At 39.1% G+C, this 17,292-nt stretch overlaps 1 protein-coding gene across 2 annotated transcripts in view; it reads right to left on the minus strand.

Moving 5' to 3' along the window:
- Positions 1-786: 786 nt before the first annotated feature.
- The window catches only part of GDPD4 (glycerophosphodiester phosphodiesterase domain containing 4), a 174,253-nt gene continuing 157,747 nt past the window's right edge, over positions 787-17,292 (minus strand). Inside the window, exon 17 of one of the 2 annotated variants that reach the window (XM_053203733.1) lies at positions 787-1,260. In XM_053203733.1, coding sequence (XP_053059708.1) covers positions 1,223-1,260 — 38 coding nt within the window. In that variant the 3' untranslated portion in view covers positions 787-1,222. The remainder of the gene's footprint in view (positions 1,261-17,292) is intronic. The other variant, XM_027039609.2, reaches the window with a different exon arrangement.

The raw sequence follows: 17,292 nt of genomic DNA on the forward strand, positions 1-17,292 counted from the left end.
CTTAAGAAGTTAAACATACAGGGGTGCCTAGCTGGCTCGGTTGGTTAAACAAGTGTCTGACTTCAGTTTAAGTCATGATCTCATGGTTCATGAGTTCAAGCCCCGCATGAGGCTCTCTGCTGTCAGTGGAGAAGGCTGCTTGGGATCCTCTGCCCGCCCCCCCGCCTTCTCTCTGCCCCTACACCACTTGTGCTCACTCTCTCAAAATAAATTTTAAAAAAAAGTTATACACTCAACATTGCTCTAGCTATTGTACTTCTAGGCATTTACTCAAGAGAAACGAAAGTGTTATGTCCACACAAAGATATGTACAATGCACACAAATATTTGATAGCATTTGTAAATACTTATAAGAGCCCCAAGCCAGAAACCCAGATGTCTAACAACGGATGGCTAGACAAATTGTGGTGTATCCATACAATGGAATACCATTCAGCAATAAAAAGGAATAAACTACTGATATAACAACATGGGAGAATCTCATAATAATTATGCTGAGTGAAAAAAGTTAGTCAAAAACTATGCATTACTGATTCAGTTTATATACAATTCTTAAAATGCAACTATAGTGACAGAAAGCAGGTCAGTGGTCCCTGGGGTTGTGGTATTCAGAGAAGGGCAAGAGGCAGTGAGAAAACTTTTATTGGTGATGTATTTGTTCATTTTCTTGGTTGTGGTAATGATTTATTACTAAAAGCTTATTAAATATTACATTTTAAATATCTGTAGTTTATTATATGTTAACTATTCCACAATAAAGCTGTTTTTAAAAACTTTCTAGTATTTCATTCAAAATATTTATTGAGTTTTGTCTATACACTGGGCTTTGTTTTAGGTGTTGAAGATGCATCAGTGAATGAACAACTAAAAAAATCCCTTCCATCATGGAGCTTACATTGTCACTGAAGGAGGAAGAGACTATTAAATAAGTAACAGCATGTCAGGAGGTGAAAAATGCTATGGGAAAGTGATTGAGCAGAGTAAGGGTAAGAGTGAGTTGGCAATTTTAAATAAGATTTTTCAGGGTAGACCTTTCTAAGTGTTATCTGAGCCCAAACCTGAAGTGGCTAAGAGAGTGAGTCCTTTTGGGTGCCTGAGGCAAGTGATTCCAGGCAATGGATAGCATGTACAAAGGCCCTGAGGCAAGAGTACCTTAGATGTTTGAGGAGAAATGAGATCAATGTGCCTTCAGCAGAGTGATATAGGACATCCTCAGCCATTCTTAGGACTGGCTTTTATTCCAAGTGAAATAGGGAGCCACTGAAAAATAAGAGCAAGGAATGAGAAGTGACGTTATCTTAGGTTTTAACTGGATCACTCTACCTGCTGTGCTGGAAACAAACTAAGGGGATAGAGATGGGGAAAGATGGACAAGAGTAGAAGTATAGAGACCAATTAAGATTACTCCATTGGGGTGCCTGGGTGGCTCAGTCGGTTGAGAGTCTGACTTTGGCTCAGGTCATGATCTCGCAGTTTGTGAGTTCAAGTCCCACATAGGGCTCTCTGCTCTTAGTGCAGAGCCTGCTTCAGATTCTCTGTCCCCCTCTCTCTGCCCCTTCCCTGCTCACTCTGTCTCTCTCAAAATAAATTAAAAAAAAAGAAAACTACTCCAACGACCCAAGTGCAAGATGATGATAGGCTCGGTCCAGGCTGGTAGCAGTGGAGATGGTGAGAAATAACTGAATCTGAAAATACTTTAAAAGTATAATCAACAAAATTTGCCAATGGATTGGATGTGGCGTGTGCAAGGGAAAGGATTTAGGGATGACTTCAAGAATTTGGCCTAAGGAAACAAATATAATTGCCATTCTCTGGAAAGATGCAGTAAAGCAGGTTTTGAGGGTGGAAGATCAGGAGTTCAACTGTTTGGGGAATGATACATCTGAGATTTCTCTTAGACACCCAGTGGATATTAAAGAGGATGTGAATCTAGAGATTGTAAAGGTATATTGAGGCCAAGGAAAATATGATCCAGAATGATCAACACTGAGTCATTTTAAACTAAGTCACTAGGGCTCCATTTTTAAGCCAAGTAGAAAGATCAATTTACTTATTACATAAAACTAGGTTTGGTGGAAGGGAGTGAAGATGGTAGAGAAGTAGGGAAACTGTGACTTTCCTCGTCCCCCAAACACAGCTCTTTTGAGGTCAGATTACTTGGAGCACCCAGGAAATCAATCTGCGGAGGGCCAGAAGGATCTCCACAGTTAGAGGGAGGCAGATTGGCAGGAATGAGGTGTGCAGATGTGAATTGGGGGAGATAAAATGGCATAGGCACAGAGGAGAGGGATCCCCTTCTGTGGAGACACAAAAGGGAGAGAGAGAGAGAGAGGGAGAGAGGAGCTGTGAAAATTCTGTTACTCAGCACAAGAGGAAAACCTCTCTGGACCATAGACTGGGGAACAAGAAATACAGAGAGTTCCAGTTTCTCTTTTGCAAACAGCCTCAGGAGCTGAAACTCGGAGGTTTCAGAAGTGCGTGACTTTCTCCAGAACTGTGAAGCACGCTCCTGGGGAGGAGGGAGCTGGCCCAGGAGTATATACTGCGGCGTGGCAATCTCAGGGGTGCACTGGGAGAGAAGAGTCCCCTTCCCAGAATACTTTGGGAAGAGGGCTTATTGCCTCCCCAAGGACAAAAGACCCTGCAGGTACAGCCAAAGGCCTTTTTATCAGCAGGGCAGGGTGGCTCTACTCCAGAATGGGGGGAAAGGAGCTGCACCAAGCTGGGTCCTTTAAGATTTTAGGTTTTGAATCGCAGCCCAGGGTAGAAGATGTGGGAGAACTGTGGAGCAGGGAAAACTGAGCACCCTTACTATTCTATGAGAGCTGCCTGAACAGCGTGGGTTGAGATATCTGGTCTGGGGAGGAGACAGTGGAGTGTTGCCATTTTTCTCCCCAACACCAACACTGTGGGACTTCAGAGAGCAGCACAGTGGCCCCCAGTGGAGGCGGGACCCGCTTACACCAAACCCCACCCCTCCGTACCTGGCAACTGCTTATTTACTGGGAGCCAAGACTGATCCAATGCAGCTGGCCTCTCCTCCAGACCAGCACAGCCACCAGTCCCAGGCATCAGCAGACAACTGTTTTTTTTTTTTTTCTTTGCTTTTCTATTTCTTTTTACCTTCTCCTTTTTTTTTCTTTTGGAATCAGGCTCATAGTTTCTGACGTGTTTTTGGTCAAATGTTATTATATGTATATATATTAATTTTTTATCAGACATTGTTACTCTATTCTTTTTCCACCTTCTCTCTTTCATCTTAATTTCCTGTTTCTTTCTCTGAATTTAGCCTTATACTTTTGTGATTCTTGGTTTGGATTTCTTTTCTCCCCTTCCATTTTTCTCTTTTTATAGGATCAAGTTTACCCCTCTCTTTTCCTTTTTTCCCCCCAAGGTTATTTCGACAAACAATTCAAAGCACATATGGTTGAAGGTGCAAACACTCCCCCGCTACAAGCAAGGAGGAGCTCTGCAGAGGACTGAACAATGGGATAGAGCAGCCAAACCACAACAGCAGAGTGCACATAGCATACACCAAAAACACTTCCTGGAGTGCCAGGCACTGGACAGTTATGACACCTTTTTCATATAGAAGTATTCTTAGGTGCAGAACACATAACAAGCTTTTAAAACACGCAAAAGACAGAAAATAAGCCAAAATAACAAGACAGAGGAATTCTCCTCAAAAGAAAGGTCAAGAAGAAATCACAAAGAATTGCTCAAAACAGGTATAAACATATCTGAACAAGACTTTAGAACAACAGTCATTAGACTAATAGCAGCTTGAAAAGAGCATAGAAGACATGAGAGAAACCCTTGCTGCAGAGATCAGAGACCTAAGAACTAGTCGGGACAAATCAAAAAATGCCATAACTGAGATACAAAATAAACTAGATACAGTGACAGCTAGGGTGGAAGATGCAGAGGAGAGAATAGGTGAAATAGAAGATAAAATTATGGAAAATAATGAAGCTAAAAAAAGAGGGAAAGGAAATTACTAGATCATGAGGGGAGAATTAGAGAACTAAGTGATTCCATGAAATGAAACATACCATAAGAGTCCCAGAAGAAGAAGAGTGAGAAAAAGGAGCAGAAGGTTTATTTGAACAGAGTATAGCTGAGAACTTCCCTAATCTGGGGAAGGACACAGGCATCTAAGTCCAAGAGGCACAGAGAACTACGTTCAAAATCAACAGAAACAGGCCAACACCATGACATACAAAGATAAATAAATAAAAAAGGTTTGTAATTGCAAAATACAGAGATAAAGAGAGAATTCTGAAAGTAGCTAGGAACAACAGGTCCTTAACCTACAAGGGTAGACACATAAGGTTAGTAGCAGACCTGTCCACTGACACCTGGCAGGTCAGAAGGAAGTGGCAAGAAATATTCAGTGTGCTGAATAGGAACAATACAGAGCCAAGAATCCTTTGTTCAGCAAGGCAGTCATTGAGGATAGGAGAGAGAATGACTTTCCAAGACAAACAAAAACTAAAGGAGTCTGACCACTAAACCAGCCCTGCAAGAAATGTAAGGGGAACTCTCTGAGTGGAAAGCAGCAAAGACTACAAAGGACCAGAGAACATCACCAGAAACACAAAGTCTTCAGATAACACAATGGCACTAAATTCATACCTTTCAATAATCACTCTGAACGTAAATGGACTCGATGCTCCAATCAAAAGACATAGGGTATCAGAATGGACAAAAAGCAAGATATATATCTATATATCTATATCTATATCTATATCTGCATATATATATCAGCATATATATATGTATATATGTGTGTGTGTATGTATGTATGTGTGTGTATATATGTATATATATACACACACTGCCTACAAGAGACTCATTTTTTTTTTAATTTTTTAACGTTTATTTCTTTTTGAGACAGAGAGAGACAGAGCATGAACGGGGGAGGGTCAGAGAGAGGGAGACACAGAATCTGAAACAGGCTCCAGGCTCTGAGCTGTCAGCACAGAGCCTGACGCGGGGCTTGAACTCACGGACTGCGAGATCATGACCCGAGCCGAAGTCGGCCACTTAACCAACTCAGCCACCCAGGCGCCCCTACAAGAGACTCATTTTAGACTTAAGGACACCTGCAGATTAAAAGTGAGGGGATGGAGAACCATCTATCATCCTAATGGACGTGGAAAGAAAGCCAGAGAGGTCGTACTTATATCAGACAAACTAGGTTTCAAAACAAAGACTGAACAAGAGATGAAGAAAGGCATTATATTATAATTGAAGGGGTCTATCCATCAAGAAGACCTAACAATTGCAAACATTTATGTCCCCAGCTTGAAGCACCCAAATACATACATCAGTTAAGCATAAACATAAGCAAACTTATTGATAATAATACCACTAGTGTAGGAGACTTTAATACTCCACCTACAACAGTGGACAGATCATCTAAGCAGAAAATCAACAAGGAAACAATGGCTCTGATGACACACTGGATCAGATGGGACTTAACAGATATATTCAGAACATTCCATCCTAAAGCAGCAGAATACACATTCTTCTCAGGTGCACATGGAATATTCTCCAGAATAGATCATATTTTGGGTCACAAAACAGCCCTCAAAAGGTACAGAAAGATTGAGATCATACCATGTGTATTTTCAGATCACAATGCTATGAAACTTGAAATCAACCACAAGAAAAAATTTGGAAAGCACCCAGATACATGGAGGTTAAAGAACACATCCCACTTAAGAATAAATGGGTTAACTGAGAAATTAAAGAAGAAATTAAAAGATACATGGAAGCAAATGAAAATGTAAACACGACAGACCAAACCCTTTGGGATGCAGCAAAGGCAGTCCTAAGAGGAAAATACATTGCATTTCAGGCCTGTCTCAAGAAGCAAGAAAGGTCCCAAATACACAACCTAACCTTACACTTGGAGGAACTAGAAAAGCAGCAGCAAATAAAGCCCAAAGCCAGCCAAAGAAGGGAAAGAAGAAAGATTAGAGGAGAAATAAATGATATGGAATCCAAACAACAACAACCCCCCCCCCCCCGCAGAACTGATCAATGAAACTAAGAACTGGGTTTTGAAAGAATAAACAAAATTGATAACTCCCTAGCCAGACTTCTCAAAAAGAAAAGAGAGAGGACCCAAATAGATAAAATCACAAATGAAAGAGGAATGATCGCAACCAACACCACAGAAATACAATTATAAGAGAATACTATGAAAACTTATATGCCAACAAACTGGACAACCTGGAAGAAACAGGCAAATTCCTATACCCTCACACACTCCCAAAACCCAAATGGGAAAAAATAGGAAATTTGAACAGACCCTAACCAGCAAAGAAATTGAATGGGTTGTCAAAAATCTCCCAACAAATAAAAGTCCTGGGCCAGATGGCTTCCCAGGGGAAATTTACCAGACATTTAAAGCAGAGTTAATACCTATTATTCTCAAACTGTTCCAAAAAATAGAAATGGAAGGAAAGCTTCCAAACTCGTTTTATGAAGCCAGCATTACCTTGATTCCACAACCAGACAAAGGCCCCACTAAAAAGGAGAATTACAGGCCAATACCCCTGAGGAAGCTGGATGCAAAAATTCTCACCAAGATACTAGCACTTCAAAGTCACAGTGTATTAAAAGAATTATTCACCATGATCAAATGGGATTGATGCCTGGGATGCAGGATTCATTCAGTATTCACAAATCAATCGATGTGATACACCTCATTAACAGAAGAAAGGAAAAGAACCATATGATCCTTTCAACAGATGCAGAAAAAGCATTTGACAAAATACAGCATCCTTTCTTGATAAAAACCCTCAAGAAAGTCAGGATAGAAGGAACATACTTTAACATCATAAAAGCCATATATGAATGTCCCACAGGTAATATCATCCTCAATGGGGAAAAACTGAGAGCTTTTCCCCTAAGATCAGGAACATGACAGGATGTCCACTGTCACCACTGTTGTTCAATATAGTGTTGCAAGTTCTAACCTCAGCAATCAGATAACAAAACAAAATAAAAGGCATCCAAATTGGCAAATAGAAGTCAAACTTTCACTCTTCACAGATGACATGATACTCTACATGGAAAGCCCAAAAGACTCCACCAAAAAGCTGCTGGAGCTGATACATGAATTCAGCAAAGTCACAGGATAAAATCAATGTACAGAAATCAGTTACATTTCTATACACTAATAATCAAGCAGCAGAAAGAGATATCAAGGAATTGATCCCATTTACAATTACAGCAAAAACCATAACATAACTAGGAATAAACCTAACCAAAGATGTAAAAGGTCTGTATGCTGAAAACTACAGAACGTTTATGAAAGAAACTGAAGAATACACAAAGAAATGGAAAACTATTCCATGCTCATGGATTGGAAAAACAGATATTGTTATAAAATGTTGATACTGCCCAAAGCAATCTACACATTCAATGTAATCCCTATTAATATACCACCAGCATTCTTCACAGAGCTAGAACAAACAATCCTAAAATTTGTATGGAACCACAAAAGACCCTGAATAGTCAAAGTAATATTGAAAAAGAAAACCAAAGCTGGAAGCATCACCTGTATTTTAAGCTGTATTACAAAGCTGTAATCATCAAGACCGTATGGTACTGGCACAAAAATAGACACGAAGATCAGTGGAATAGAGAACCCAGAAATGGACTCACAAATATATGGCCAACTTATTATCGACAGAGCAGGAAAGAGTAACCAATGGAAAAAAGACAGTCTCTTTAGCTAATGGTGCTGAGAGAACTGGACAGCAACATTCAAAAGAATGAAACTGGACCACTTTCTCACACCATACAGAACATTAAGTTCAAAATGGATGTAAGACCTAAATGTGAGACAGGAAACCATCAAAATCCTGCCTGAGAAAATAGGCAGCAACCTCTTTCATGTATGCCACAGCAACTTCGTATTAAACATGTCACTAGAGACAAGAGAAATAAAAGCAAACATGAACTATTGTACCTCATCAAGATAAAAAGCTTCTACACAGCAAAGGAAACAATCAACAAAACTAAAAGGCAACAGATGGACTGGGAGATGATATATAACATATTAGATAAAGGGTTAGTATCCAAAATCTATAAAGAACTTACCAAACTCAACACCCAAAAAAACAAAATGGAAAGTGAAAATGGGCAGAAGACATGAATAGACACTTTCCCAGAGAAGACACCAGAGAGAAAACAGACACATAACAAGATGCTTAACATCACTCATCATCAGGGAAATACAAATAAAAACTACAATTAGATACCACGTCACCACCTGTCAGAATGGCAAACATTAACAACTCAGAAAACAACCAATGTTGGCAGGGATGTGGAGAAAGGGGAACCCTTTTGCTCCGTTGGTGGGAATGAAAACTGGTACAGCCACTCTGGAGAACAGTATGGAGTTTCCTCAAAAAATTAAAAATAGAACTACCCTATGACCCAGCAATTGCACTACTAGGAATTTATCCAAAGGATGCAAAAAAAAAATGCTGATTCAAAGGGGCATATGCACCCCAATGTTTATAGCAACACTATCAACAATAGCCCAATTATGTAAAGAGCCCAAATGTCCATCAACTGATGAATGGATAAAGAAGATGTGGTTTACATTATAACAACGGGACAACGGGTTGGGTCATAGGTGTGTGATTGCAAACTGGCAGAGATAAAATGGGCAGCGTAGGAACAGAGGGGAGGGATCCCCTTCTGTGGAGAGACAAAAGGAAGAGAAAGAGAGGCTGTGGAAGTGCAGGATTGTATTTGGACAAGAAAAAAATCAGGTAACTGGGATCGAAAAAAAACAGAGAAAGAACCAATTTCTAACTGTGGGGCTTTCTCTGCCCTGTTCGAGTGTCTGGGGAGGAGGGGAGTCAGCCCCAGGCTCAGTATCTAGCTCCCAGGTGCAGTTGGAGAGAGCAACCTCTCCCTTGAGTGCTGTGAGAAGAAGGAAAATAGCCACTCCAAGGACAAAAGACCCTGCATCCCACCCCCACCCCCTGCCACCCAGAGGCCCTTTGTGACAGTACCCCAGAGTGACAGTACACCAGAACTAAGGCACGTGGAGTGGGATCCTTTAAGTCATTGGGGTTCGAATCCCAGCCAAGCACCAGGGAGGCACGGGAGCCAGTGGAGCAAGACATAGTGGCCAGCTGGCATCCTCTTGGCACTGTGTGGAGCCAGAGGCCCTTAGTAGCTGGGCAGAGCAGCTCTTCCCCAGAACCAGGGCACATGGAGTGGGATCCCTTAAGACATTGGGGTTTGAATCCCAGCTGAACACCTGGGAGGCACAGGAGACTGGGGAGCGGAATAGAATCAGCCTACTCATGCCCTCGAGGCACTGTAAGGATAGCCTGAATAGAGTGGTTTGGGACACCCAGTCTGAGGAGGAGAGACTGGGGTGTTGCCATTTTTCTCCCATCACCAACAAGGTGGGGTTTCAGGGAACAGATATTGGGCCCACAGTGGAGGTGGTACCCACCTACACCAAACCATGCCCCTCCATGCCTGGTAATTGCGTATCTACTAGAGCAAGATGGACACTGATGAAACCAGACAGCCGCTCCTTCAGACCAGCGCAGGCAGCAGTTACCAAGGCGCTGGTAGATATTGGTACAGTAGTTTTGCATTCTCTGATTTGATTCTTGGTCAATTCTTATTTTATGTGTGTGTGTATGTGTGTATATGTGTGTGTATGTGTGTGTATGTGTGTATATGTGTGTGTATGTGTGTGTATATATATTTCTTCCTCTTATTTCTTCCCTTCTCTTGTCTGGTTATTCCAGTTGTTGGTTTGTTTAAGCAGACATTTTCAATCCATTCTTTTTACACCTCTTCTGTATCTCTTTCTTCTTTATTTTCCTCTTTCTTTCTTGGGACCAAGCCATATAGTTTCTGTTTCTCTGCCTGGTCAATTTTTTTCTTTTCCTTTTCCCTGCCCCTGTCATTCCTCTCTTTGTATGTGATAAGGCCTCTTCCACCATCCTCATCCTTTTCTTAAACATTTTCCAGGGATACTTCAACAAAAAAATGAAAGCACACCTGGTAGAAGGTCCAAACCACCACTACTAGGGAGATAAAGCAACCAGAGTCTCAACAACAAGAGCATGAAACACACTCCAAAGACACCTCCTGAAGGGCCAGGCTTTGGACAGTGTAGGATCCCTTTTTGATATAGTAATGCTTGCAGGTGTAGGTCTCATAGCAAGCTATTAAAACACATAAGAGACAGAAAACTAGCCAATATGAAAAATGGAAGAATTATCCTCAAAAGAGATTCCAGGAAGAGATGACAGCTAGAGAATTGCTCAAAACATATATAAACAATATAACTAAGCAAGCATTTAGAATAATAGTCATAAGATTAATGGCTGGGCTTGGAAAAAAGCATAGAAGATAGAAGAGAATCTATTGCTGCAGAGATCAAGGAACTAAGAAATAGTCATGAAGAATTAAGAAATGTTGTAACTGAGGTGCAAAATAAACTAGATGCAGTCACAGCAAGGATGGAGGAGGCAGCAGGGAGATGAAGTGAAATAGAAGATAAAGTTATGGAAAATGATGAAGCCAAGAAAAAGAGAGATAAGAAAAGAATTAGAGAACTAAGTGATTCAATGAAACATAATAATATCCATATCACAGGAGTTCCAGAAAAGAAGAGAGAGAAAGGGCAGAAGGTTTACTTGAACAAAATATAGCTGAGAACGTCCCTAATCTGGGGAAGGAAATGGACATCCAAATACAGGAGGCACAGAGCACTCCCTTCAGATTTAATCAGAATAGATCTTCTCCATGGCATATCACAGTGAAACTGGCAAAATACAAAGATAAAGTGAGAATTCTGAAAGCAGTTGGGGACAAATGGGCCTTAACCTACAAGGGTAGACACATAAGGGTAGTAGCAGACCTATCCATTGAAACTTGGCAGGCCAGAAGGGAGTGGCAGGAAATATTCAATGTGCTGAATAGGAAAAATATGCAGCCAAGAATCCTTTAGCCAGCAAGTCTGTCATTTAGAATAGAAGGAGAGATAAAGGCTTTCCCAGACAAACAAAAACTGAAGGAATTCATGACCACTAAACCAGCCCTGCAAGAGATCCTAAGGGGGACTCTGTGAGTGGAATGCTGTAAAGACTACAAAGGAACAGAGACATCACCATAAGCATGAAACCTATAGGTAACACAATCACACTAAGTCCATATCTTTCAATAATAACTCTGAATGTAAATGAACTAAATGCTCTAATAAAAAGACATAGGGTATCAGAATAGATTAAAAAAACAAGATCCATCTATATTCTGTCCATAAGGACCCATTTTAGACCTAAGGACACCTTCAGATTGGAAGTGAGGGGATGGAGAACCATCTATCATGCTACTGGAAGTCAGAAGAAAGCTGAAGTAGCCATACTTCTATCAAACTAGATTTAAACTAAAGGTTGTAACAAGAGATGAAGAAAGGCATAATATAATTATGAGATCTATCCATCAACACCTAACAATTGTAAATGTTTATGCTCCAAACTTGAAAGTTCCCAAATATATAAATCAATTGAGCAATCTTATTTATAGGAATACTGTAATTATAGGGGAATTTAATACTCCACTTATAGCAATGGACAGATCATCTAGGCAAAAAAACCCAATAAAGATACAATGGCCTTGAATGATACACTGGACCAGATGGACTTGACAGGTATATTCACAACTTTTCATCCAAAAGCAGCAGAATATACATTCTTCTCAAGTGCACATGGAACATTCTCCAAGATAGATCACATACTGGGTCACAAAACAGCCCTCAACAAATATAAAAGAATTGAGATAATACCATGTATATTTTCAGATCACAACACTATGAAACTTGAAATCAAACACAAGAAAAAATTTGGAAAGCCTCCAAATGCATGGAGGTTAAAGGACATCCTACTAAAGAATCAATGGGTTGGGGTGCCTGGGTGGCTTAGTTGGTTGAGCACCCAACTTTGGCTCAGGTCATGATCTTGCTGTCCATGGGTTTGAGCCCCGCATCAGGTTCTGTGCTGACAGCTCAGAGCCTGGAGCCTGTTTCAGATTCTGTGTCTCCCTCTCTCTCTGCCCCTCCCTCACTCATGCTCTGTCTCTCTCTCTCTCCGTCAAAAATAAATATTAAAAAAATTTTTTAAACAGAATGAATGGGTTAATCAGGCAATTGAAGAAGAAATTGAAAAATATATGGAAGCAAATGAAAATGAAAACATGACAGTTCAAACTTTTTGGGATACAGCAAAAGCAGTCCTAAGAGGAAAATACATTGCAATCCAGGCCTATCTCAAGAAACAAGAAAAATCCCAAATACAAAATCTAACAGCACACCTAAAGGATCTAGAAGCAGAACAGCAAAGAAACCATGAAGCCAGCAGCAGAAGATAAATAATAAAGATTAGAGCAGAAATAAACAATAGAGAATCCAAAAAACGAGTAGAACAGATCAATGAATCTAAGAGCTGTGTTTTTTGAAAAAATTAACAAAATTGATAAACCCCTAGCCAGACTTCTCAAAAAGAAAAGAGGACCCAAATAGATAAAATCACAAATGAAAAAGGACAGATCACAACCAACATCACAGAAAAACAAACAATTATCAGAGAATACTATGAAACATTATATGCCAACAAACTGGACAACCTGGAGGAAATGGACAAATTCCTAGATACCCACACACTACCAAAACTCAAACAGGAAGAAATAGAAAATTTGAACAGACCCACAGCCAGCAAAGAAATTGAATCAGTCATCAAAAATCTTGCAACAAATAAGAGTCCTAGGCCAGATGATTTCCTGGGGGAATTTTGCCAGACATTAAAGCTGAGTTAATACCTATCCTTCTCAAATTGTTCCAAAAAATAGAAATGGAAGGAGAGTTCCCAGATTCATTCTATGAAGCCAGCATTACCTTGATTCCCAAACCAGACAGAGACCCCACTAAAAAGGAGAATTACAGGCCAATATTCCTGATGAACACTGATGCAAAAATTCTCAACAAGATACTAGCAAATCGAATTCAACAATATATCAAAGGAATTATTCACCATGATCAAGTGGGATTCATTCCTGGGCTACAGGGCTGGTTCAATATTCACAAATCAATGTTATACATCACATTAATAGAAGAAAGGATAAGAACCATATGATACTGTCAATAGATGTGGAAAAAGCATTTGACAAAATACAGCATCCTTTCTTAATAAAAAAAACCTCAAGAAAGTCAGAATAGAAGGAACATACCTCAAAATCATAAAAGCCATATATGAAAAGCCCACAGCTAATATCCTCAATGGGAAAAAACTGAGAGCTTTCCCCCAGAGATCAGGAACACAGCAGGGATGTCCACTCTCACCACTGTTTAACATAGTGTTGGGAGTCCTAACCTCAGCAGACACCAAAATGAAATAAAAGGCATCCAAACTGGCAAAGAAGTCAAACTTTCACTTTTCACAGATGACATGATACTCTACATTTAAAGTCTCCACCAAAAAGCTGCTAGAACTGATACATGAATTCAGCAAAGTCGCAGGATACAAAATCAATGTATAGAAATCAGTCGCATTTCTATACAGCAATAATGAAGCAACAGAAAGAGAAATCAAGAAATCAATCCCATTTACAATTGCAACAAGAACAATAAAATACCTAGGAATAAACCTAACCAAAAATGTGAAATATCTGTGTGCTGAAAACTATACAAAACCTATGAAGGAAACTGAAGACACAAAGAAATGGAAAAACATACGATGCTCATGGATTGGAAGAAAAAATATTGTTAAAATGTCAATACTACCCAGAGCAATCTACACACTGAATGCAATCAATATCAAAATTCCACCAGCATTCTTCTCAAAGCTAGAACAAATAATCCTAAATTTTGTATGGAACCACAAAAGACTTCGAATAGCCAAAATTATGTTGAAAAAGAAAACCAAAGCAGGAGGCATCACAATCCTGGACTTTAGACTCTACTACAAAGCTGGAATCAAGACAGTATGGTACTGGCACAAAAACAGACACTCAGATCAATGGAATAGAACAGAGAACCTGGAATTGGACCCACAAATGTATGGCCAACTAATCTTTGACAAAGCAGGAAAGAGTATGCAATTGGAAAAAAGTCTCTTTAGCAAATGGTGCTGGGACAATTGGACAGCAACATGCAGAAGAATGAAACTGGACCACTTTCTTACACCATACATAAAAAATAAACTCTCAGAATGGATGAAAGACCTAAGTGTGAGATAGGAAACCATTAAAACCCTAGAGGAGAAAACAGGCAACAACTTCTTTGACGTCAGCCACAGCAATTTCTTACTTGACACTTCTCCAAAGGCAAGGGAAATAAAAGCAAACATGAACTATTGGGACCTCATCAAGATAAAAAGCTTTTGCACAGCAAAGGAAACAATCAACAAAACTAAAAGACAACTGATGGAATGGGAGACGATATTTACAAATGACATATCAGATAAAGGTTTAGTATCCAAAATCTGTAAAGAACTTACCAAACTCAATACCCGAAAAACAAATAATCCAGTGAAGAAATGTGCAGAAGACATGAACAGACACTTTCCCAAAGAAGACATCCAGGTGGCCAACAGACACATGAAAAGATGCTCAACATCACTCATCATCAGGGAAATACAAATCAAAACCACACTGAGATATCACCTCACACCAGTCTGAGTGGCTAAAATTAACAACTTGGAAAACAACAGATATTGATGAGGATGTGCAGAAACGGGAACCCTCTTGCACTGTTGGTGGGTGGAGCTGCTCTGGAACACAGTGTGGAATTTCCTAAAAAAAATTAAAAATACAACTACCCTGTGACCCAGCAATAGCACTACTAGGAATTTATCCAAAGAATACAGGAGTGCTGATTCATAGGGGCACATGTACCCCGATGTTTATAGCAGCACTTTCAACAACAGTCAAATTATGAAAAGAGCCCAGATGTCCATCAACTAATGAATGGATAAAGAAGATGTGGTTTATATATACAATTGAATACTACTTGGCAATGAGAAATAATGAAATCCTGCCATTTGGAACAACGTGAATGGAACTGGAGGGTATTATACTAAATGAAATAAGTCAGAGAAAGATATCACATGTTTTCACTCATATGTGGAACTTGAGAAAGTTAATGGAAGACCATGGGGGAACGGCAGGTGACAAAAATAGTTTCAGACAGAGAGGGAGGCAAACCATAAGAGACTCTTAAATACAGAGAACAAACTGAGGGTTGATGGGGGTGGTGGGGTAGGGGGGAAATGGGTGATGGGCATTGAGGAGGGCACTTGTTGAGATGAGCACTGGGTGTTGTATATAAGTGATTAATCATAGGAATCTACCCCCAAAACCAAGAGCACACTGTATATACTGTATGTTAGCTAATGTGACAAAAAATTTTTTAAAAAACCGCTGAAAGAAATTAAAGCAGACATAAATAAATGGAAAGATATCCCATGTATATAAATATTGACTGGAAGACAATATTGTTAAAATGACATTATCCAAAGTACAGATTCAATGAAATCTGTCAAGATCCTAATGGATTTTTTTTTAACATCTCAAAATTTATATGAATCTCAAGGGACCCTGGAAATTCAAAACAATCTTGAAAAAGAAGAATAAAGTTGAGGACTCACACACCTCCTGATTTCAAAACTTCTTATAAAGCTATAGTAATTAAAACGGTGTGGTACTAGCATAAAACCTATAGACCAATGGATAGGATGTAGAACACAGAAATAAATGGGTTTATATATGGCTAACTGATTTTATACAAGGAGGCCAAGACCATTCAATGGCAAAAGGACAGATTTTCAACAAATGGCATTGGGATAACTGGGTATCACATGCAAAAGAATGAAATTGGATACTTATCTTACACCGTATATGAAAATGATCTCAAAATGGATCAAAGATCTAAAGGTATGAGCTACAATTATAAAACTCTTTGAAGGAAATAGGGGAAAATATTCATGGCATTGGGTATGGTAATGATTTCTTGGCTATGACACCAATGATACAGGCAACAACAACAACAACAACAAAATTGGTCTTCATGAAAATTTAAAACTTTTATGCATCAAAGGACACTGATCAATCAAGAGTAAAAAAAGGCAAGCCAAAGAACAGGAGAAAATATTTTCAAATCATATATCTGATAAGAGATTAATATCTAGAATATGCAAATAACTCCTAAAGCTGAACAACAATGAAATGAACAACCAGATTTTTTAAAAGCCTAAGGACTTAAACAGACATTTTCCCAAAGAAGATATATACAAATTGCCAATATGCACATGGAAAGATATCCATCATAACTACTTATTAGGAAAATGCAAATCAAAACTATAATGAGATACCACCTTACACCTACAAGGGTGGTGATTATAAAAAATAAAAGAAGTTGGTAAGAATTTGGGGAAATTAGAACCCTTGTACAGGGGTGGTGGGAATGTAAAATTGTGCAGCCAATGTGAAAAATGATATGGCAGTTCCTCAAAAATTAAAAATAGAATTATTGTGTTATCCAACAATTCTCACTTCTGGGTATGTACTCAAAAAAAATTAAAGCAGGGACACTAATAGATATTCCCCTGTTTAGGGAAGCATTATTCACAATAGCCTAAAAGCGGAACAACCCAAATGTCCATTGATTGATAAAAAAAACATGGTATACACATATAATGGAATATATTTCAGTCTTAAAAAGGAAGGAAATTCTGACATATGTTAAAACATGGATGAGCCTTGAATGGATTAACCTTGAAGTCATTATGCTAAGCAAACTAAGCCCGTCATAATAGGACAAATACATAATAGGACAAATAGGACAAAGTGGACAAAAACCACTCATATCAAGTACTTAGAATAAACATAATCACAGATAGAAAAAATAGAATGGTGGTTGCCAGGGACTTGGAGGGAGGGGAGAAACGAGGGGTTATTGTTTAATGCATACAGAGTTTGTAGGGTTTATTTTCAGCTCTATTGGGGTATAACTGACAAATAAAAACTGTATATATTTAAGGGGTACAGCTTAATGTTTTGATATACCTATATATTGTGAAATAATCACCACAGTCAAACTAACCTCATATAATTACCATTTTATTTTTTTGTTTCCTTTTGTGGTGAGAACACGTAAGATTTATCCTCTTAGCAAATTTCAAGTATACAACATTGGCAACTAAATTATACTGCTATACATTAGATTTCCAGAAATTATTCATC

The sequence above is a fragment of the Acinonyx jubatus genome, chromosome D1, assembly GCF_027475565.1.
Source record: "Acinonyx jubatus isolate Ajub_Pintada_27869175 chromosome D1, VMU_Ajub_asm_v1.0, whole genome shotgun sequence".
Taxonomy (NCBI): Eukaryota; Metazoa; Chordata; class Mammalia; order Carnivora; family Felidae; genus Acinonyx; species Acinonyx jubatus.